Source organism: Ranitomeya imitator, chromosome 5 (genome assembly GCF_032444005.1).
Source record: "Ranitomeya imitator isolate aRanImi1 chromosome 5, aRanImi1.pri, whole genome shotgun sequence".
Classification (NCBI taxonomy): Eukaryota; Metazoa; Chordata; class Amphibia; order Anura; family Dendrobatidae; genus Ranitomeya; species Ranitomeya imitator.
The window spans coordinates 415759311-415783844 of NC_091286.1; the positions used below are offsets into that span (position 1 = coordinate 415759311).

Sequence of the window (24534 nt, forward strand, 5' to 3'; positions counted from 1 at the left end):
GTACCCCCCCTTGAGGAGGGGTCACCGAACCCTCACCAGAGCCCCCAGGCTGACCAGGACGAGCCAAATGAAAGGCACGAACCAGATCGGCAGCATGAACATCGGAGGCAAAGACCCAGGAATTATATTCCTGACCATAACCCTTCCACTTGACCAGGTACTGGAGTTTCCGTCTCGAAATACGAGAATCCAAAATCTTCTCCACCACATACTGCAACTCCCCCTCAACCAACACCGGGGCAGGAGGATCAACGGATGGAACCACAGGCGCCACGTATCTCCGCAACAATGACCTATGGAATACATTATGGATGGCAAAAGAAGCTGGAAGGGTCAAACGAAACGACACAGGATTGAGAACCTCAGAAATCTTATACGGACCAATAAAATGAGGCTTAAACTTAGGAGAAGAAACCTTCATAGGAACATAACGAGACGACAACCAAACCAAATCCCCAACACGAAGTCGGGGACCCACACAGCGCCAGCGGTTAGCGAAACATTGAGCCTTCTCCTGGGACAATGTTAAATTGTCCACCACATGAGTCCAAATCTGCTGCAACCTATCCACCACAGTATCTACACCAGGACAGTCCGAAGACTCAACCTGCCCTGAAGAGAAACGAGGATGGAAACCAGAATTGCAGAAAAACGGTGAAACCAAAGTAGCCGAGCTGGCCCGATTATTAAGGGCGAACTCAGCCAAAGGCAAAAAGGACACCCAATCATCCTGATCAGCAGAAACAAAGCATCTCAGATATGTTTCCAAAGTCTGATTAGTTCGTTCGGTTTGGCCATTTGTCTGAGGATGGAAAGCTGAGGAAAAAGACAAATCAATGCCCATCCTAGCACAAAAGGCTCGCCAAAACCTCGAAACAAACTGGGAACCTCTGTCCGAAACGATGTTCTCCGAAATGCCATGTAAACGAACCACATGCTGGAAAAACAATGGCACCAAATCAGAGGAGGATGGCAACTTAGACAAGGGTACCAAATGGACCATCTTAGAGAAGCGATCACAAACCACGCAAATGACCGACATCTTTTGAGAGACAGGGAGATCCGAAATAAAATCTATAGAGATATGCGTCCAGGGCCTCTTCGGGACCGGCAAGGGCAAAAGCAACCCACTGGCACGAGAACAGCAGGGCTTAGCCCGGGCACAAGTCCCACAGGACTGCACAAAGAACGCACATCCCGCGACAAAGACGTCCACCAAAAGGATCTAGCCACCAAATCTCTGGTACCAAAGATTCCAGGATGACCAGCCAACACCGAACAATGAACCTCAGAGATAACTCTACTAGTCCATTTATCATGGACAAACAGTTTCTCCGCTGGGCAACGGTCAGGTCTATCAGCCTGAAATTTTTGCAGCACCCGCCGCAAATCAGGGGAGATGGCAGACAAAATTACCCCCTCTTTGAGAATACCCGCCGGCTCAGGAACACCCGGAGAGTCGGGCACAAAACTCCTTGACAGGGCATCAGCCTTCACATTCTTAGAGCCTGGAAGGTACGAAACCACAAAATCAAAGCGGGAGAAAAATAGCGACCAACGAGCGTGTCTAGGATTCAACCGTTTGGCAGACTCGAGATAAGTCAAATTCTTGTGATCCGTCAAGACCACCACGCGATGCTTGGCTCCTTCAAGCCAATGACGCCACTCCTCGAATGCCCACTTCATGGCTAACAACTCTCGATTGCCAACATCATAATTGCGCTCAGCAGGCGAAAACTTTCTAGAAAAGAAGGCACATGGTTTCATCACCGAGCCATCAGAACTTCTTTGCGACAAAACAGCCCCTGCTCCAATCTCAGAAGCATCAACCTCGACCTGAAACGGGAGCGAAACATCTGGCTGGCACAACACAGGGGCAGAAGAAAAACGACACTTTAACTCCTGAAAAGCTTCCACAGCCGCAGAAGACCAATTGACCACATCAGCACCCTTCTTGGTCAAATCAGTCAACACTAGAAAAATTACTGATGAAGCGACGATAAAAATTAGCAAAGCCCAGGAACTTTTGCAGACTCTTCACAGATGTCTGCTGAGTCCAATCATAAATGGCCTGGACTTTAACAGGGTCCATCTCGATACTAGAAGGGGAAAAAATGAAACCCAAAAATGAAACCTTCTGAACTCCAAAGAGACACTTTGACCCCATCACAAACAAAGAATTTGCACGAAGGACCTGGAACACCATTCTGACCTGCTTCACATGAGACTCCCAATCATCCGAGAAGACCAAAATATCATCCAAATATACAATCAGGAATTTATCCAGGTACTCTCGGAAGATGTCATGCATAAAGGACTGAAATACTGATGGAGCATTGGAAAGCCCGAATGGCATAACCAGGTACTCAAAATGGCCCTCGGGCGTATTAAATGCTGTTTTCCATTCATCGCCCTGTTTAATACGCACAAGATTATACGCACCACAAAGATCTATCTTGGTGAACCAACTAGCCCCCTTAATCCGAGCAAACAAATCAGACAGCAGCGGCAAAGAATACTGAAATTTGACTGTGATCTTATTAAGAAGGCAGTAATCAATACAAGGTCTCAAAGAACCATCCTTCTTGGCCACAAAAAAGAACCCTGCTCCCAATGGTGACGACGACGGGCGAATATGACCCTTCTCCAAGGATTCCTTTACATAACTCCGCATAGCGGCGTGCTCTGGCACAGATAAATTGAACAGTCGGCCCTTAGGAAACTTACTACCAGGAATCAAATTGATAGCACAATCGCAATCCCTATGAGGAGGTAGGGCACTGGATTTGGGCTCATCAAATACATCCCGGTAATCCGACAAAAACTCCGGGACTTCAGAAGGGGTGGATGACGAAATAGACAAAAATGGAACATCACCATGTACCCCCTGACAACCCCAGCTGGACACAGCCATTGATTTCCAATCCAATACTGGATTATGGACCTGTAGCCATGGCAACCCGAAAACGACCACATCATGCAGATTATGCAACACCAAAAAGCAAATATCCTCCTGATGTGCAGGAGCCATGCACATGGTCAATTGGGTCCAGTACTGAGGCTTATTCTTGGCCAAAGGCGTAGCATCAATTCCTCTCAATGGAATAGGATACTGCAAGGGCTCCAAGAAAAAACCACGGCGCCTAGCAAACTCCAAGTCCATCAAATTCAGGGCAGCGCCTGAATCCACAAATGCCATAACAGAATAGGATGACAAAGAGCAAATCAGAGTAACGGACAAAAGAAATTTCGACTGTACCGTGCCAATGGTGGCAGACCTAGCGAACCGCTTAGTGCGCTTAGGACAATCGGAGATAGCATGAGAGGAATCACCACAGTAAAAACACAGCCCATTCAGACGTCTGTGTTCTTGCCGTTCAGCTCTGGTCAAAGTCCTATCACATTGCATAGGCTCAGGTCTATGCTCAGATAATACCGCCAAATGGTGCACAGCTTTACGCTCACGCAAGCGTCGATCGATCTGAATGGCCAAAGACATAGACTCATTCAGACCAGCAGGCATGGGAAATCCCACCATGACATCCTTAAGGGCTTCAGAGAGACCCTCTCTGAAAATTGCTGCCAGGGCACATTCATTCCACTGAGTGAGTACAGACCACTTCCTAAACTTCTGACAATATATCTCTACCTCATCCTGACCCTGACACAGAGCCAGCAAGATTTTCTCTGCCTGATCCACTGAATTTGGTTCATCATAAAGCAATCCGAGCGCCAGAAAAAACGCATCAACATCACGCAATGCCGGATCTCCTGGCGCAAGGAAAAATACCCAGTCTTGAGGGTTGCCACGTAACAAAGAAATAATGATTTTCACTTGTTGAACAGGGTCACCTGAGGAGCGAGGTTTCAAAGCAAGAAACAATTTACAATTATTTTTGAAATTCAGAAACTTAGATCTATCCCCAAAAAACAAATCAGGAATTGGAATCCTAGGCTCTAACTTCGGATTCTGAACCACAAAATCTTGAATGTTTTGTACCCTTGCAGTGAGATTATTCATACAAGAGGACAGACCTTGAATGTCCATATCTACACCTGTATCCTGAACCACCCAGAGGTAAAGGGGAAAAGAGAGACAAAACACACTGCAAAGAAAAAAAAATGGTCTCAGAACTTCGCTTATCCCTCTATTGAGATGCATTAATACTTTGGGCCACCTGTACTGTTATGACCTGGTGGTAAGGACAATAATGGACCTGGTGGTTAAGAGCACACGGGAAGACCTGATAGTTACAAATAATATGGGACGAGCTCTGAGACGTGGGAACTCTGCTGACCGCAATCCCTAATCCTATCACACACACTAGAAATAGCCGTGGATTGCTCCTAACGCTCCCTATGTAACTCGACACAGCCTAAGGAACTAGCTAGCCCTGAAGACAGAAAAATAAGCCTACCTTGCCTCAGAGAAATTCCCCAAAGGAAAAGGCAGCCCCCCACATATAATGACTGTGAGTAAAGATGAAAATACAAACACAGAGATGAAATAGATTTAGCAAAGTGAGGCCCGACTTACTGAACAGACTGAGGATAGGAAAGGTAACTTTGCGGTCAGCACAAAAAACTACAAAAAGACCACGCAGAGGGCGCAAAAAGACCCTCCGCACCGACTCATGGTGCGGAGGCGCTCCCTCTGCGTCCCAGAGCTTCCAGCAAGCAAGACAAAAATCAAAATAGCAAGCTGGACAGAAAAATAGCAGACTAAAGAAAAACAAGCAGGAACTTAGCTTCTGCTGGGAAGACAGGTCACAAGAACGATCCAGGAGTGAACTAGACCAATACTGGAACATTGACAGGTGGCATGGAGCAATGATCTAAGTGGAATTAAATAGAGCAGCCAGCTAACGAATTAACCTCGTCACCTGTGGAAGGAAACTCAGAAGCCGCAGCCCCATGGACAGAACCAGCCGAAGTACCATTCATGACCACAGGAGGGAGCTTGACAACAGAATTCACAACAGGACACCATGTTGCGTTTGGAGAGCCCCTGATGTGCCTAAACATTGAAACCCCCCACAAGTGACACCATTTTGGAAAGTAGAACTAAGGAACTTATCTAGAGGTGTGGTGAGCACTTTGACCCACCAAGTGCTTCACAGAAGTTTATATTGCAGAACCGTAAAAATAAAAAATCATATTTTTTCACAAAAATTATGTTTTTGCCCTCAATTTTTTATTTTCCCAAGGGTAAGAGAAGAAATTGGACCCCAAAAGTTGTTGTACAATTTGTCCTGAGTACGCTGATACCCCATATGTGGGGGTAAACCACTGTTTGGTCACATGGGAGAGCTCGGAAGAGAAGGAGCGCCATTTGACTTTTCAATGCAAAATTGACAGGAATTGAGATGGGACGTCATGTTGCGTTTAGAGACCCACTGATGTGCCTAAACATTGAAAACCCCCACAAGTGACACCATTTTGGAAAGTAGACCCCCTAAGGAACTTATCTAGATGTGTTTTGAGCGCTTTGACCCACCAAGGGCTTCACAGAAGTTTATAATGCAGAGCCGTAAAAATAAAACAAAAATTTTTTCCCACAAAAATTATTTTTTTAGCCCCCATTTTTGTATTTTCCCGAGGGTAAGAGGAGAAATTCGACCCCAAAAGTTGTTGTCCAGTTTGTCCTGAGTACGATGACACCCCATATGTGGGGGGAACCACCGTTTGGGCACATGGGAGGGCTCGGAATGGAAGGAGCGCCATTTGTAATGCAGACTTAGATGGAATAGTCTGCAGGCGTCACATTGCGTTTGCAGAGCCCCTAATGTACCTAAACAGTAGAAACCCCCCACAAGTGACCCCATATTGGAAACTAGACCCCCCAGGGAACTCATCTAGATGTGTTGTGAGAACTTTGAACCCCCAAGTGTTTCACTACAGTTTATAACGCAGAGCCGTGAAAATAAAAAAAAATATTTTTTTCCCACAAAAATTATTTTTTAGCCCCCAGTTTTGTATTTTCCCAAGGGTAACAGGAGAAATTGGACCCCAAAAGTTGTTGTCCTATTTGTCCTGAGTACGCTGATACCCCATATGTTGGGATAAACCCCTGTTTGGGTACACGGGAGAGCTCGGAAGGGAAGGAGCACTGTTTTACTTTTTCAACGCAGAATTGGCTGGAATTGAGATCGGACGCTATGTCGTGTTTGGAGAGTCCCTGATGTGCCTAAACAGTGGAAACCCCCCAATTATAACTGAAACCCTAATCCAAACACACCTCTAACCCTAATCCCAACAGTAACCCTAACCACACCTCTAACCCAGACACACCCCTAACCCTAATCCCAACCATATTCCCAACTGTAAATGTAATCTAAACCCTAACCCCAACTTTAGCCTCAACCCTAACTGTAGCCCCAACCCTAACCCTAGCCCTAAGCCTAGCCCTAACCCTAGCCCTAACCTTAGCCCTAACCCTAGCCCTAGCCCTAACCCTAACCCTAGCCCTAACCCTAGCCCTAACCCTAGCCCTAACCCTAACCCTAGCACTAACCCTAACCCTAGCCCTAACCCTAGCCCTAACCCCAGCCCTAGCCCTAACCCTAGCCCTAACCCTAGCCCTAGCTCTAACCCTAGCCCTAACCCTAGCCCTAACCCTAGCCCTAACCCTAGCCCTTATGGGAAAATGGAAATAAATACATTTTTTTAATTTTTCCCTTACTAAGGGGGTGATGAAGGGGGGTTTGATTTACTTTTATAGCAAGTTTTTTAGCGGATTTTTATGATTGGCAGCCGTCACACACTGAAAGACGCTTTTTATTGCAAAAAATATTTTTTGCGTTACCACATTTTGAGAGCTATAATTTTTCCATATTTTGGTCCACAGAGTCATGTGAGGTCTTGTTGTTTGCGGGACAAGTTGACGTTTTTATTAGTAACATTTTCGGGCATGTGACATTTTTTTTATCACTTTTTATTCCGATTTTTGTGAGGAAGAATGATTAAAAACCAGCTATTCATGAATTTCTTTTGGGGGAGGCGTTTATACCGATCCACGTTTGGTAAAATTGATAAAGCAGTTTTATTCTTCGGGTCAGTACGATTACAGCGACACTTCATTTATATCATTTTTTTATGTTTTGGCGCTTTTATACGATAAAAACTATTTTACAGAAAAAATAATTATTTTTGCATCGCTTTATTCTCAGGATTATAACTTTTTATTTTTTTGCTGATGATGCTGTATGGCGGTTCGTTTTTTGTGGGACAAGATGATGTTTTCAGCGGTACCATGGTTATTTATATCTGTCTTTTTGATCGCGTGTTATTCCACTTTTTGTTCGGCGGTATGATAATAAAACGTTGTTTTTTGCCTGGTTTTTTTTTTTCGTACGGTGTTTACTGAAGAGGTTAACTAGTGGGCCAGTTTTGTAGGTCGGGTTGTTACGGATGCGGCGATACTAAATATGTGTACTTTTATTGTTTTTTTTTTAGTTAGATGAAGAAATGTATTTATGGGAATAATATTTTTTGTTTTTCATTATTTAGGAATTATTTTTTTTATTTTTTTTTACACATTTGGAAACATTTTTTTTAACTTTTTTATTTTGTCCCAGGGGGGGACATCACAGATCGATGATCTGACAGTTTGCACAGCACTCTGTCAGTTCACCGATCTCACTTACAGCACTGCAGGCTTCACAGTGCCTGCTCTGAGCAGGCTCTGTGAAGCCACCTCCCTCCCTGCAGGACCCGGATCCGCGGCCATCTTGGATCCGGGCCTGGAGCAGGCAGGGAGGGAGGTAAGAGACCCTCGCAGCAACGCGATCACATCGCGTTTCTGCGGGGGGCTCAGGGAAGCCCGCAGGGAGCCCCCTCCCTGCGGGAAGCTTCCCTGTACCGCCGGCACATCGCCATCATCTTTGATCTCGGTATGCCGGGGGTTAATGTGCCGGGAGGGGTCCGTGACCGCTCCTGGCACATAGTGCTGGATGTCAGCTGCGATAGGCAGCTGACACCCGGCCGCGATCGGCGGCGCTCCCCCCGTGAGCGCTGCCGATCGCATATGACGTACTATCCCGTCGGTGGTCATAGGGGCCCACCCCACCTCGACGGAATAGTACGTCTAATGTCAGAAAGGGGTTAAAATAGCCATTACTTATCTAAAACATCTCATGCCACGTCAGTGCTGCTCCAGTCGTCCCCGTGAGTCCTATAGAAATATCAACATATCCTTCTTTTATGTTACTGCTGCAGCCAATCACTGAACTCCCTGTGGTCAATGATGGATGCAATGGTCTTGACAATGATAAAGGTAACAGCATCACTACAGGACTGGTGAAGGTCACTGGAGCTGTGAAAAATTGGTTATTAACCCCTTCATGACCAGGGGATTTTTCGTTTTTCCGTGTTCGTTTTTCGCTCCCCTCCTTCCCAGAGCCATAACTTTTTTATTTTTCCGTCAATTTGGCCATGTGAGGGCTTATTTTTTGCGGGACGAGTTGTACTTTTGAACGACATCATTGGTTTTAGCATGTCGTGTACTAGAAAACGGGAAAAAAATTCCAAGTGCGGTGAAATTGCAAAAAAAGTGCAATCCCACACTTGTTTTTTGTTTGGCTTTTTTGCTAGGTTCACTAAATGCTAAAACTGACCTGCCATTATGATTCTCCAGGTCATTACGAGTTCATAGACACCAAACATGACTAGGTTATTTTTTATCTAAGTGGTGAAAAAAAATTCCAAACTTTGCTAAAAAAAAAAAAAAAAAAATTGCGCCATTTTCCGATACTTGTAGCGTCTCCATTTTTCGTGATCTGGGGTCGGTTGAGGGCTTATTTTTTGCGTGCCGAGATGACGTTTTTAATGATAGCATTTCGGTGCAGATACGTTCTTTTGATCGCCCGTTATTGCATTTTAATGCAATGTCGCGGCGACCATAAAAAACGTAATTCTGGCGTTTCGAATTTTCTTCCCGCTACGCTGTTTAGCGATCAGGTTAATACTTTTTTTTTAATTGATAGATCGGGCGATTCTGAGCGCGGCGATACCAAATATACGTAGATTTGATATTTTTTTTATTGATTTATTTTGATTGGGGCGAAAGGGGGGTGATTTAAACTTTTATGTTTTTTTTATTTTTTTCACATTTTTTTAAACTTTTTTTTTTTACTTTTGCCATGCTTCAATAGCCTCCATGAGAGGCTAGAAGCAGGCATAGCACGATCGGCTCTGCTACATAGCAGTGATCTGCTGATCGCTGCTATGTAGCAGAATTGCACGTGTGCTGTGAGCGCCAACCACAGGGTGGCGCTCACAGCGACGGGCAATCAGTAACCATAGAGGTCTCAAGGACCTCTATGGTTACCATTCACAAGCATCGCCGACCCCCGATCATGTGACGGGGGTCGGCGATGACGTCATTTCCGGCCGCCCGGCCGGAAGCGGTAGTTAAATGCCGCTGTCTGCGTTTGACAGCGGCATTTAACTAGTTAATAGGTGCGGGCAGATCGCGATTCTGCCCGCGCCTATTACGGGCACATGTCAGCTGTTAAAGGGGTTAAAGGGGTTTTCCCACAAACAAAGTGCATTTTAATTAAAAAATCTTGGAATAATTATAAGTTCAACAATGGAATGTGTTAAAAAAGTTCCTGTGCTGAAATAATTTAAGAAATGTATCCCTTTTATGTACTGTGTAATGGCTTCAGTATCGCCTGATCTATCAATAAAAAAAGGATTAACCTGATCGCTAAACGGCATAGCGAGAAAAAAGTCATAACACCAGAATTATGTTGTTTTTGGTTGCTGCAACATTGCATTAAAATGCAATAACGGACGATCAAAAGAAAGTATCTGCACCAAAATGGTATCATTAAAAACATCAGCTCAGCGTGCAAAAATAATCCTTCACCCAATCCGAGATCTCAAAAAATGGAGACACTATGGGTATCGGAAAATGGCACAATTTTTTTTTGTAACAAAGTTATGATTTTTTTTCACCACTTAGATAAAAAAGAAGCTAGACATATTTGGTTTCTATGAACACATAATGACCTGAAGAATCATAATGGCAGGTCAATTTTAGGATATAGTGACCATAGTAAAAAAAAAAAAACTGTGGGATTGCACTTTTTTGCCATTTCACTGCACTTGGAATTGTGTTCCCGTTTTTGAATACATGACATAGTAAAACCAATGATGTCAACTCGTAGCACAAAAACAAGCACTTGCATGGCCATTTTGACCACAAAAAAAAGTTATAGCTCTGGAAAGAAGGGAAGCAAAAAAAAAAAGGAAAAAACAAAAATACCTCTCGTTGTTAAGGGGTTAATTGGAGGAGGATAATGAGCAAGACAGGTTACATGGTCCTCCATTAGCAGTGATTTTGAGAACAGGAGAGCTGTACAATGTGAAACTAAAGGAAAATTTTAAAAAAACCTGGCGGCACGTCACAATGAAAAAGAACCTACACTACCTATATATTAGCAAGTGCCGCAAATTCATGTCCCCAACATGCTTGTTGCAATTTAAATAATATGGCCAACTATTTGAATAAGTTGACTTTACAAAACAATATAAGGTAATCGATTTCTGTTTGTGATACTATATTTTGGGCAAAACTATTAACACAGTCTGCAGAGGTGTTTTGCAGTCAACAATAAGAAAACCTCTGATGCCCTCCTTTATAAGTCAGTGTGATTGTTCAGATTCTCTGCACTCGATAATAGATGAATTGTATCTGTCATGTCTCCCCTATAAATAATAGTCATGATACCAGTGTAACAGAGTAACAGACCCCACAGTACATGTAAATATGAGTAGTAGAAAAATGTCTGCCTGTAGAAGAGTCCAGAGCCTCTCACTTAGCCAAATTAGTTCTTATGCTTCGCACTGACGAGGGCCAACAGCCCTGTCTGCGAATTGAGATACTGATTTGGCTTTTATCCTAAGTCATATTGCACGACTCGTTAAAGGGTTGATTGTGACTTGTAGGATCGCTACTTCCAACAGGTGGCGCTATAGAGTTTAAGTCCTCTTTTTTCTTAGAAGAGGCAATTTGTATGCCTGTAGAAGATACACCATGCTGAGGTTGTTAATGCTTTCTATCACAATCACAGGTCCTGGCGTGGTCGGGAATGTCCAGGTTACCAATATCTCCACCAACTCTATGACTATATCCTGGCTGCCTCCTCAGAGCAATTACAGTCACTATCTCATTGAACTGACAGGAGATATCTACTTGAATGAGACAACGACCTCCGGGTCGCTCCCAGTCAGCGGTCTGACACCTGGAAACCAGTATGCAGTTACCATTAGGGCAGTCACTGGAGAAGATGTATCTGGAGATTTTACAAATAAAATCATTTTTACCAGTGAGTATAATCAGCATAAGATTTCAATATGGAAGATGATATGGCCTTCTAAAACTTCTTTTGTCAACAAATTGTTAAATCGAATAGATGTGACAAGCAGGCCTTATAAAATGAACCCCAGATAGTAAGCGTATGAGAAAATAAACCAGAGTCTCTTCTCTATAGTCTGGTTATTTGCTGAAATAAAACTTTAATAGGATTGACGAGTGTTGTACTGAACGTTATAGTTTAGTAACTTTGTCAATGAGTGCTGAGCAACGCTGAATTCATTTAGTTCTGGACCTGTGAAAGGCTTTCTCTTGTGATGTGGTCTAATCCTTGGGGAAATTCTGATAGTCGTCTCCCTTGTGACAGAGATAAATCAGTTGTGTTGTTGTGTATTTTCATTTACTACTTCCATACCACATCTATTAAACTCTATTAATCTGAAATTGTAGCAGTAAAAATGTAAAATTAGGAGTGAGGGGTTTAAAAGCATCAAAGAGTATATTTAAGAGTTGAAAGGTTTACCATACCTGTGGAATTCCTACAATTTTTTCATCCATTGATTTTCCTCTCATCAAACAAAATATTTTCTATACAGACCCTTGTACTCTCTACCACAATTTACATAGTACAGGAATTGGTTACAGCCTCAATGCTTTTGAAATACCTTCTCATAATACTTATTGGTCAGTTAAAAAGAGTGGCAGAGCGAAAATGTGATATTGTACCATATATGTTGGCCCAAATACTTTTCTTGTAAGGCTAGGGCTATATCATTTAAGGGTGAAGATACATATTAGATATTAGGAAAACCTTTTTTACAGTGAGGGTGATCAATGAGTGGAACAGGCTGCCATGAGAGATGAGTTCTCCTTCAATGGAAGTCTTCAAACAGAGGCTGGACAGACATCTGTGATTCTCTATGATTCTGTGATACTGTTTGGTTAGGGCTACATGATGCCACTGTACTAACAATGTAATATTCCACGACTATCGTATCATCACAAAGCCAAAAATCATTTAAAAAATTTCCAAGCCTGGAATTAGAATATATTATTTATAGTACCTATGTAACCTGCTTCACACAGTGACTATACCACTCTTCACATGAGTAATGTTTTTGTATTTTTTATCTTAAGGACCAGAAAAAGTGAAGAATTTGATAGTTTTTAGTGTCACTGACACATCTGTATCTCTGAGCTGGCTGCCGCCAGATGGAAGAACAAGTTCGTATCTCATACAGATCCAGGAAGATGAAAAATACAATAAAATCACTACACTAACTGAGTTTACAGTTCAAGACCTGATACCTGGAACTTGGTATACCTTCCTGGTCTCGTCCTTAACTGGCTACTAGGGTTGAGCGAAACGGGTCGAACATTTTCAAAAGTCGCCGACTTTTGGCGAAGTCGAGTTTCATGAAACCCGATCCGACCCCTGTGCGTGGTCGGCCATGCGGTACGCGACTTTCGCGCCAAAGTCGCGTTTCAATGACGCGAAAAGCGCCATTTCTCAGCCAATGAAGGTAAACGCAGAGTGTGGGCAGCGTGATGACATAGGTCCTGGTCCCCACCATCTTAGAGAAGGGCATTGCAGTGATTGGCTTGCTGTCTGCGGCGTCACAGGGGCTATAAAGGGGAGTTCCCGCCGACCGCCATGTTACTGCTGCTGATCTGAGCTTAGGGAGAGGTTGCTGCCGCTTCGTCAGAAGCAGGGATAGCGTTAGGCAGGGTCCATTAACCACAAAACCGCTTGTGCTGTAGCGATTTCCACTGCCCAACACCACCTTCGGTGTGCAGGGACAGTGGAAGCTCCTTTTTTTTTTTTTTTCCCTCAGCGCTGTAGCTCATTGGGCTGCCCTAGAAGGCTCCCTGATAGCTGCATTGCTGTGTGTACGCCGCTGTGCAAACCAACTGCTTTTTTCAAAGCACAAATCCTCTTGTTCCTTCCTTTCTGCACAGCTATCTTGTTTGTTTGTCCACACTTTTTATTTAATTTGTGCATCAGTCCACTCCTTATTGCTGCCTGCCATACCTGGCTGAGATTACGGCAGGGAGATAGTAATTGAAGGACAGTTCCTTTTTTTTTTTTTTTGGTGGGAGATTAAGATTGACATTTCTGCTAGAGTGCCATCTCTGTCTGTGTCATCTCTCACTCAGTGGGCCATAGAAAGCCTATTTATTTTTTTGCTTGATTTGGGTTCCAAAATCTACCAGAAAAAATCACAACATCAATCAGTGGGAGAAAAATATTGGCCTCAGGGCTTGTATGCCACTCCTTACTCCTGTGTGTGCCATCTCTCACTCAGTGGGCCATAGAAAGCCTATTAATTTTTTTGCTTGATTTGGGTTCTAAATTCTACCTGAAAAAATCAATAAATCAATCAGTGGGAGATTAATATTGGCCTTTGGGCTTGTGTGCCAGTCCTAAGCGTGCCATCTCTCTCTCTCTCAGATAGTGGGCCATAGAAAGCCTATTTTTTTATTATTTTATTGGGTTTATAAATTTTCCCTGGAAAAAAAAAAAAAGTGGGAGATTAATATTGGCCTCTGGGCTTGTGTGCCAGTCCTGAGCGTGCCATCTCTCTCACAAATAGTGGGCCATAGAAAGCCTATTTATTTTTTTGGTTGATTTGGGTTCATAATTCTACCTTAAAAAATCAATCAATCAATCAATCAGTGGGAGATTAGTATTGGCCTTTGGGCTTGTGTGCCAGTCCTAAGCGTGCCATCTCTCTCTCTCAGATAGTGGGCCATAGAAAGCCTATTTATTATTATTTTTTGTATTGGGTTTATAAATTTTCCCTGGAAAAAAAAAAAGTGGGAGATTAATATTGGCCTCTGGGCTTGTGTGCCAGTCCTGAGCGTGCCATCTCTCTCACAAATAGTGGGCCATAGAAAGCCTATTTATTTTTTGGGTTGATTTGGGTTCATAATTCTACCTGAAAAAATCAATCAATCAATCAGTGGGAGAAAAATATTGGCCTCAGGGCTTGTGTGCCACTCCTTACTCCTGTGTGTGCCATCTCTCACTCAGTGGGCCATAGAAAGCCTATTAATTTTTTTGCTTGATTTGGGTTCTAAATTCTACCTGAAAAAATCATTAAATCAATCAGTGGGAGATTAATATTGGGCTTTGGGCTTGTGTGCCAGTCCTAAGCGTGCCATCTCTCTCTCTCAGATAGTGGGTCATAGAAAGCCTATTTATTATTATTTTTTTTATTGGGTTTATAAATTTTCCCTGGAAAAAAAAAATGGGAGATTAATATTGGCCTCTGGGCTTGTGTGCCACTCCTGACTCCTGTGTGCGTCATCTGTCACTCAGTGGGCCCTAGAAAGCCTATTTTTTGTTTTATTTGTTTTCTAAATTCTCCCTGAAACAATCATTTTATTTTCTTTGGTTTCTAAATTATTCCTGAAAAAAATCATTTTTTTTGTATTTTTTTTTCTCTCAAGTCTCCCTGAAAAAAAAAAAAAAATCTGTGGGAGATTCATATTGCCCCTTCTGCTTGTGTGCCAGTCTTGACTCCTGGGTGTGCCATCTCTCTCTCTCTCTCCAATTGTGGGCCATAGAAAGCCTATTATTTTTTTTAGCTTGATTTGGGTTCCAAAATCTACCTGAAAAAATCACTACATCAATCAGTGGGAGATAAATATTGGCCTCTGGGCTTGTGTGCCACTCCTGACTCCTGTGTGCGTCCTCTCTCACTTAGTGGGCCCTACAAAGCCTTTTTTTTTTTTTTTTTTTTCCTAAATTCTCCCTGAAACAATCATTTCATTTTATTTGTTTTATAAATTCTTCTGTAAAAAATAATTTTTTTTTAATTTGTTTTTTTTCTGAAGTCTCCCTTTTAAAAAAAACAAACACAAATCAGTGGGAGATAAATATTTACATTTACGCTTCAGTGACAGTCCTGCGTGTGTGCCATCTCATTTGTTGCCAACAACAACAGAGTGTGTAACATTGTGGCTGATTTTCGTTGTGGTCTCACCCACCTGTAAAGGGGTAGCTAAATCATACTGAAGTTATAGCTCACCGTGTAAGTTGTGTGACAGCAACAAATACCGTTCGTTTGTTAACGTTTTTAAAACAATGAGGAAGTCTGGTGGAAGAGGTCGTGGCCGGGGGCGTTCATTGTCAGCTGGTAATGAGGGTAGTGGTAGTGGTGGAGCATCAGCTGGTCGTGGGAAAAAAAATATTGCACCTAAGTCTGGAGCTGTGGAGCCAGGTTCGTCGTCTGGCTACACAAGGCCTCGAACGCTCCCTTTTCTGGGAGTAGGAAAACCGCTTTTAAAGCCGGAGCAGCAAGAGCAAGTTTTGGCTTATCTTGCTGACTCAGCCTCTAGCTTTTTTGCCTCCTCTCGTGAAACTGGTAAATGTCAAAGCAGCGCGTCGTTAGTGGATGTTCACGGTCAGGGACAAGTCGCTTCCTTGTCCTCTTCAGCAAAAACAACAACAGAGAAGAATGCAGCAGGCGACACAACGGGTTACTCCATGGAGCTCTTTACACATACCGTCCCTGGCTTAGAAAGTGAAGCAGTTAACAGTCCATGCCCATTACAAGTTGAATCTGACATGGAGTGCACTGATGCACAGCCAGACTACTATCCTGGTCCTTTGACTCAGACCACAACATTGCCATCGCAGGGTGCTGATCAAGAATCAGACCCTGATGAGACTATGTTGCCCCATCACGAACGCTATACCACCGACCGCCACGGTGACACAGACGAAGTTGCACACGAGCTACAAGAAGAGGTAATAGATGACCCAGTTCTTGACCCCGATTGGCAGCCATTGGGGGAACAGGGTGCAGGCGGCAGCAGTTCTGAAGCGGAGGAGGAGGGGCCGCAGCAGGCATCAACATCGCAACAGGTTCCATCTGCCGGGCCCGTATCTTGCCCAAAACGCGTGGCAAAGCTAAAACCTGTTGGAGGACAGCGTGGCCATCCGGTTAAAGCTCAGTCTGCAATGCCTGAAAAGGTATCCGATGCTAGAAAGAGTGCAGTCTGGCATTTTTTTAAACAACATCCAACTGATCAGCGCAAAGTCATCTGTCAAAAATGTTCAACTACCTTAAGCAGAGGACAGAATCTGAAAAGTCTCAATACAAGTTGCATGCATAGACATTTAACCACCATGCATTTGCAAGCCTGGACTAACTACCAAACGTCCCTTAAGGTTGTAGCACCCTCGGCCAATGAAGCTAGTCAGCAACGCAACATCTCTTCCGGCAGTGTAGGGCCACCATTTTCCGCACCACCTGCAGTATCTGTGCAGGTTTCTTTGCCAGGCCAAAGCCTTCAGGGTCAGGGAATCACCAGTTTCGTAGTAGGAAACACTGCATCTAGGGCACCGGTGGCAACAATACCATCTCCCACCGTCTCTCAGTCTGCCATGTCCACCGGCACCCCCGCTAGTTCCACGATCTGCAGCTCTCCAGTCCAGCTCACCCTACATGAGACTATGGTTAGAAAAAGGAAGTACTTAGCCTCGCATCCGCGTACACAGGGTTTGAACGCACACATAGCTAGACTAATCTCGTTAGAGATGATGCCCTACCGGTTAGTTGAAAGCGAAGCTTTCAAAGCCCTGATGGACTACGCTGTACCACGCTACGAGCTACCCAGTCGACACTTTTTTTCCAGAAAAGCCATCCCAGCCCTCCACCAGCATGTTAAAGAGCGCATCGTCCATGCACTCAGGCAATCTGTGAGCACAAAGGTGCACCTGACAACAGATGCATGGACCAGTAGGCATGGCCAGGGACGTTACGTGTCCATCACGGCACACTGGGTAAATGTGGTGGATGCAGGGTCCACACGGGACAGCAAGTTTGGGACAGTTCTGCCTAGCCCACAGTCTAGGAAACAATTGGCTGTAGCCGTTCGCACCCCCTCCTCCTCCTCTTCGTCCTCCTGCAGAAGCGAGAGCTCGTCCACAGACCGCAGTCGCACAACCACTCCATCCGCAGCTGCCACTGTTGCACACCAGGTCTCCCATTATGGGGCAGCTACTGGCAAACGTCAGCAGGCTGTATTGGCTATGAAGTGTTTGGGCGACAACAGACACACCGCGGACGTTCTGTCCGAGTTCTTGCAGAAAGAAACGCAGTCGTGGCTGGGCACTGTAGATCTTGAGGCAGGCAAGGTAGTGAGTGATAACGGAAGGAATTTCATGGCTGCCATCTCCCTTTCCCAACTGAAACACATTCCTTGCCTGGCTCACACCTTAAACCTGGTGGTGCAGTGCTTCCTGAAAAGTTATCCGGGGTTATCCGACCTGCTCCTCAAAGTGTGTGGACTTTGCTCACATATCCGCCGTTCGCCCGTACACTCCAGCCGTATGCAGACCTATCAGCGTTCTTTGAACCTTCCCCAGCATCGCCTAATCATAGACGTTGCAACAAGGTGGAACTCAACACTGCACATGCTTCAGAGACTGTGTGAACAGAGGCGGGCTGTTATGTTTTTGTGGGAGGATACACATACACGGGCAGGCAGTAGGATGGCAGACATGGAGTTGTCAGGTGTGCAGTGGTCGAAGATTCAAGACATGTGTCAAGTCCTTCAGTGTTCTGAGGAATGCACACGGCTGGTTAGTGCAGACAACGCCATAATAAGCATGAGCATCCCCCTAATGCGTCTGCTGATGCAAAGTTTGACGCACATAAAGGATCAGGCGTCTGCAGCTGAGGAAGAGGAAAGCCTTGATGACAGTCAGCCATTGTCTGGCCAGGGCAGTGTACAGGACGAGGTAGCGGGCGAAGAGGAGGAGGAGGACGAGGAGGATGATGGGGATGATTATATTTTTAATGAGGAAGCTTTTCCGGGGCCACTGGAAATTGGTGGCGCGGCAAGGCCGGGTTCTGGTTTTTGGAGGGACACAAGTGACGTGGATTTGCCTGAAACTGCCCCTCAACCAAGCACAACCGCAGATTTGAGAACTGGAACTTTGGCCCACATGGCGGATTATGCCTTACGTATCCTCAAAAGGGACACACGCATAACTAAAATGATGAATGATGACGATTACTGGTTGGCCTGCCTCCTTGATCCTCGCTATAAAGGCAAATTGCAAAATATAATGCCACATGAGAACTTGGAACTAATATTAGCAACCAAACAATCAACTCTTGTTGACCGTTTGCTTCTGGCATTCCCTGCACACAGCGCCCGTGATCGTTCTCACACGAGCTGCAGGGGCCAGCAGACCAGAGGAGTTAGAGGGGCAGAAATCAGAAGTGGCGTTGGCCAGAGGGGTTTTCTGACCAGGTTGTGGAGTGATTTTGCTATGACCGCAGACAGGACAGGTACTGCAGCATCAATTCAAAGTGACAGGAGACAACATTTGTCCAGTATGGTTACAAACTATTTTTCATCCCTTATCGATGTTCTCCCTCAACCGTCATTCCCATTTGATTACTGGGCATCAAAATTAGACACCTGGCCAGAATTGGCAGAATATGCATTGCAGGAGCTTGCTTGCCCGGCAGCTAGTGTCCTATCAGAAAGAGTATTCAGTGCTGCAGGTTCAATACTAACAGAAAAAAGGACTCGTCTGGCTACCCAAAATGTAGATGATCTAACCTTCATTAAAATTAACCACAACTGGATTTCGAAATCTTTTGCCCCACCTTGCCCGGCTGACACCTAGCTTTCCTATGAAAAGGTCTTGCCTGTGGACTATTCTGAATGCCTTTTCCAATCTCGTAATTTTCAGCACCAGATTGTCCAGCATACGACATGTTTACACCTCACTAAATGGCCAAACTCCCCACACGGGCCGTGGTATCGACACTTGGCGACAGCACCCGTGAGAGTGCAGTTTGTCTGAAGAGGTGGGTGAGCCCGCTTTTGGTCGACGGCACTGCCACTGGGTCCCTCCTAGTACAATAAAGTGTCTCTGGCGGTGGTGGTGCGCACCCAACGTCAGACACACCGTTGTAATATGAGGGGCCCTGGGCCTGTACCGCCGGCCACAAGACAGTTTCCCCCCACCCCAGCTCAAACAGTGCTCTACCACTTGCAAAATTATCTCACAGCTCCACCAATGTTTAGTCTATGCGCTGACATCCTTCAATGCCTGCCACTGACAATACCATTGTATTGACATTTTTGTTATGTTAGGCCTTCGATGCCTGTCTGTGGTCACTCCTTCCACTAGGCCTCCACTGACCACACCACTGCTGCCTGTGTACCCCTGGAACCAATTTAAAATTGCCTACAGCCATGTGTTATTATTTTAGGCCTTCGATGCCTGTCTGCGGTGACTCCTTCCACTAGGCCTCCACTGACCACACCACTGCTGCCCGTGTACCCCTGGAACCAATTTAAAATTGCCTACAGCCATGTGTTATTATTTTAGGCCTTCGATGCCTGTCTGCGGTGACTCCTTCCACTAGGCCTCCACTGACCACACCACTGCTGCCCGTGTACCCCTGGAACCAATTTAAAATTGCCTACAGCCATGTGTTATTATTTTAGGCCTTCGATGCCTGTCTGCGGTCACTCCTTCCACTAGGCCTCCACTGACCACACCACTGCTGCCCGTGTACCCCTGGAACCAATTTAAAATTGCCTACAGCCATGTGTTATTATTTTAGGCCTTCGATGCCTGTCAGCGGTAACTCCTTCCACTAGGCCTCCACTGACCACACCACTGCTGCCCGTGTACCCCTGGAACCAATTTAAAATTGCCTACAGCCATGTGTTATTATTTTAGGCCTTCGATGCCTGTCTGCGGTGACTCCTTCCACTAGGCCTCCACTGACCACACCACTGCTGCCCGTGTACCCCTGGAACCAATTTAAAATTGCCTACAGCCATGTGTTATTATTTTAGGCCTTCGATGCCTGATGCCTGTCTGCGGTGACTCCTTCCACTAGGCCTCCACTGACCACACCACTGCTGCCCGTGTACCCCTGGAACCAATTTAAAATTGCCTACAGCCATGTGTTATTATTTTAGGCCTTCGATGCCTGTCTGCGGTGACTCCTTCCACTAGGCCTCCACTGACCACACCACTGCTGCCCGTGTACCCCTGGAACCAATTTAAAATTGCCTACAGCCATGTGTTATTATTTTAGGCCTTCGATGCCTGTCTGCGGTCACTCCTTCCACTAGGCCTCCACTGACCACACCACTGCTGCCCGTGTACCCCTGTAACCAATTTAAAATTGCCTACAGCCAGCCCAATTTTTTTATTTTAGGCCTTCGATGCCTGTCTGCGGTCCATTCTTTCAACTACTACTACACTGACCAGGGCACTGCTGCCCGTGTACCCCTGGAACCAACATCAGAAAATATAAAAATAAGTATTTTGCTTACAAAAAAGAAAATACTGGAGAGATATCAAATGCAGACATTTTAACATTAAAAACAAACACACAACTAAAATCTGGTACAGTACTAAAAATGGCCACCAGCTACAATTACTTTCTCCTACAAGTAGTTAACTGAAAGGTTTTTTCAATTGAAAACACACATATGGCATCCACCGAGTATTGTCCTGTCGCGTCTTCTTTATATTATTGCCGAGAAGATGCAAAACAATGAAAATAATAAAATCATTAATTACCAAAATAATAGAGAAAGTCAACACCACATTGCAAATAAACATTCATTCCAAATAAAGAAGCAGGGCGCGTCCGAGGGTGAGTATATACCTAATAAGAATATAATCACCCTCGGACGCGCAATGCTTATTTCCAACAGCCTTCCTTCCTAAGAATCAGCCCTTCCGTGGTGTAGAGAGACGTTGTGTTACACTCCAAGGTGTTCCCCAGGTTGCCTTTCCTGAGCTTCGATCTTCCGGCTCTCGTTTAGTAGTTGTTGGAAACTACGCTGCATTAGGCCTTGAAATTGGGTATGGGGTGTAGAGAGATGGTGTGTTCCACTCCAAGGTGTTCCCCAGGTTGCCTTTCCTGAGCTTCGATCTTCCGGCTCTCGTTTAGTAGTTCTTGGAAACTACACTGCATTAGGCCTTCAAATTGGGTATGGGGTGTAGAGAGAGGGTGTGTTACACTCCAAGGTGTTCCCCAGGTTGCCTTTCCTGAGCTTCGATCTTCCGCCTCTCGTTTAGTAGTTCTTGGAAACTACACTGCATTAGGCCTTCAAATTGGGTATGGGGTGTAGAGAGAGGGTGTGTTACACTCCAAGGTGTTCCCCAGGTTGCCTTTCCTGAGCTTCGATCTTCCGGCTCTCGTTTAGTAGTTCTTGGAAACTACACTGCATTAGGCCTTCAAATTGGGTATGGGGTGTAGAGAGAGGGTGTGTTCCACTCCAAGGTGTTCCCCAGGTTGCCTTTCCTGAGCTTCGATCTTCCGGCTCTCGTTTAGTAGTTGTTGGAAACTACGCTGCATTAGGCCTTCAAATTGGGTATGGGGTGTAGAGAGAGGGTGTGTTACACCCCAAGGTGTTCCCCAGGTTGCCTTTCCTGAGCTTCGATCTTCCGGCTCTCGTTTAGTAGTTCTTGAAAACTACACTGCATTATGCCTACAAATTGGGTATGGGGTGGAGAGAGATGGTGTGTTACACTCCAAGGTGTTCCCCAGGTTTCCTTGCCATTGCTTCGGTCTTCCGACTCTCGTTTAGTAGTTGTAGAAAAGTACACTGCATTAGGCCTACAAAATGGGTATGGGGTGGAGAGAGATGGTGTGTTACACTCCAAGGTGTTCCCCAGGTTGCCTTTCCTGAGCTTCGATCTTCCGGCTCTCGTTTAGTAGTTCTTGGAAACTACACTGCATTAGGCCTTCAAATTGGGTATGGGGTGTAGAGAGAGGGTGTGTTCCACTCCAAGGTGTTCCCCAGGTTGCCTTTCCTGAGCTTCGATCTTCCGGCTCTCGTTTAGTAGTTGTTGGAAACTACGCTGCATTAGGCCTTCAAATTGGGTATGGGGTGTAGAGAGAGGGTGTGTTACACTCCAAGGTGTTCCCCAGGTTGCCTTTCCTGAGCTTCGATCTTCCGGCTCTCGTTTAGTAGTTCTTGGAAACTACACTGCATTATGCCTACAAATTGGGTATGGGGTGGAGAGAGATGGTGTGTTACACTCCAAGGTGTTCCCCAGGTTTCCTTGCCATTGCTTCGGTCTTCCGACTCTCGTTTAGTAGTTGTAGAAAAGTACACTGCATTAGGCCTACAAAATGGGTATGGGGTGGAGAGAGATGGTGTGTTACACTCCAAGGTGTTCCCCAGGTTGCCTTTCCTGAGCTTCTATCTTCAGGCTCTCATTAAATTGTGGTTAAATGGAACAACTGCATTTGGCGTACTAGTTGGTTTGGGGCCTACTATCGGTGTCTGACACTCCTTGCTGTTCTCCTGGTTTCCTGTCCTGAAATTCCATTTTCAGGCTCTCGTTAAGTAGTTGTTAATGTTAGACTGCATTTGGCCTACTAGTTGGGTTGGGGCCTACTATCGGTGTCTGCCACTCCTTGCTGTTCTCCACTGAACAAAGCTGTGCCGCCTGTTTACTACGGTTGCCAATTTTGAACTGCATTTCGACTACTTACTGATTTGGCCCTACTCTCTGTGTCAGCCTCTCATTCCAGTTGTCCTCCACTGCAATGCCCCCTGGTTATTCCTGTGTTACCAATTTTGAACTGCATTTAGCCCACTTTATTCTTTGGGCCTATATCTGTGTTTCCACTTCATCGTGCCCATTGCCCAGCCAGTGATAGATGAGTCTGCTGGTACATTGACCCATAACGCAACATTCCCCGTGCATGCTACACAACAACATTGTGACCCTGCTGAAAGTCAGGTTGCTCTTCCCGCATACCATACCACCTTACACGGGGACAAAGAGGAAGGTGCAGATGAAAGTGCAGGTTCCTTCATCAGGTGGGGGGAGGAATACTAGTTGGCGACGTCACTGGCACAGGGCCTCTCATAGTACGCAAAAGTGTTGCTGCCGGTGGGAGGCGCCCCCGCCGTGCAAACACACCGCTGTACTTTGAGGGGCCCTGTGCCAGTGCCAATGCCAACAAGTGGGCCCCCCCTGCTTGCTCAGGATCACAGCACTTGCAAAGTTGAAATACTTACCTCTCCCTGCTCCACTGCCGTGACGTGGTCCAGATTTCCTGGGCCCACTAATTACTTGAACCAGCCCTACCCTACACAACTTTAGCCAAATGACCCCCAATTTCAAATGCCTTCCAATTATTATAAGGTAAATTACGTTTGACAAGCTTCATTAAGAAGAATGGATGGTTTTTACATTAAAATGGGCACTCTAGGTGTTTTCCTGGCCCCCACTCACTGCCGACTATGCTGCCCCATTGACTTGCATTGGGTTTCGTGTTTCGGTCGATCCCGACTTTACGTCATAATCGGCCGATTTCACTCGACCCAACTTTTGAGATAGTCGGGTTTCGCGAAACCCGGCTCGACTCTAAAAAGGTCAAGGTCGCTCAACTCTACTGGCTACGATACAGTGCAGGGAGATAACGTAACAACATCACATTACACAAGTAAGTCATCCAAAACACAGTGGATGATTCATTGCAGCTAAGCAAAAGTGTGCAAAACTGAATGCAAGATTCTTAGTTAATATTCTGATCAGACTTTTTGAAGTGCACTGCCACTTCACAGCAAACCTAACCTTAAAGTTGAAGTGCCATGTGGTGATAGTGCAACAGTCAGATGTGCGGTCCAAGTCTTTCTTGTACAATTATGTGTATTGCATGGTCTGTCCCCTCATTTTTTTGTTTACCTTGGTACTAATATTGCTTCATTTGATCCAGAGGTTTCTAAATTAGAAAGAGAATGCAAGATGGGCTCCAACTTATTTACTCTAAGCTTTTTGTCTGAGACCATATGGAAAGTTAATTTTTTTTGATCTTTTCAATTGGTGTTGGTTCTGTGAGGTGGTCATTGTAGCAGTGATGCTGTGGCAGTAGGGTGTTTTTCTCCAGAGCCTGAGGGGCTGTACCCTACAGGTGCTGTGGGACACGTAGGTCACTCCACCTGCTGGTGCAGTATCACTTTGACAGTGGTCTCCGTTATGCATCCCACATTTAAGATTAGGTACCCGCTAAGAGGTTCAGAATCATGTGGCAGTGAGCTTTATATAGTCTGATCAGAATGTTAACTAAAAATCTCATGTTCAGCTTTGTAAATGTTTGCTTAACTGCAATAGATTAATATGTACCGTATATACTCCAGTATAAGCCGACCCGAGTATAAGCCGACCCCCCTAATTTTGCCACAAAAAACTG

At 45.1% G+C, this 24534-nt stretch overlaps 1 protein-coding gene across 2 annotated transcripts in view; it reads left to right on the top strand.

Annotated features, from left to right (window-relative positions):
* LOC138638064 (tenascin-X-like) overlaps positions 1-24534 on the top strand; it is a 366072-nt gene that overhangs the window by 159363 nt on the left and 182175 nt on the right. For both annotated transcript variants that reach the window (XM_069727035.1, XM_069727036.1), the window contains exons 20-22: positions 11079-11333; positions 12458-12663; positions 23736-23787. In XM_069727035.1, coding sequence (XP_069583136.1) covers positions 11079-11333; positions 12458-12663; positions 23736-23787 — 513 coding nt within the window. The remainder of the gene's footprint in view (positions 1-11078; positions 11334-12457; positions 12664-23735; positions 23788-24534) is intronic.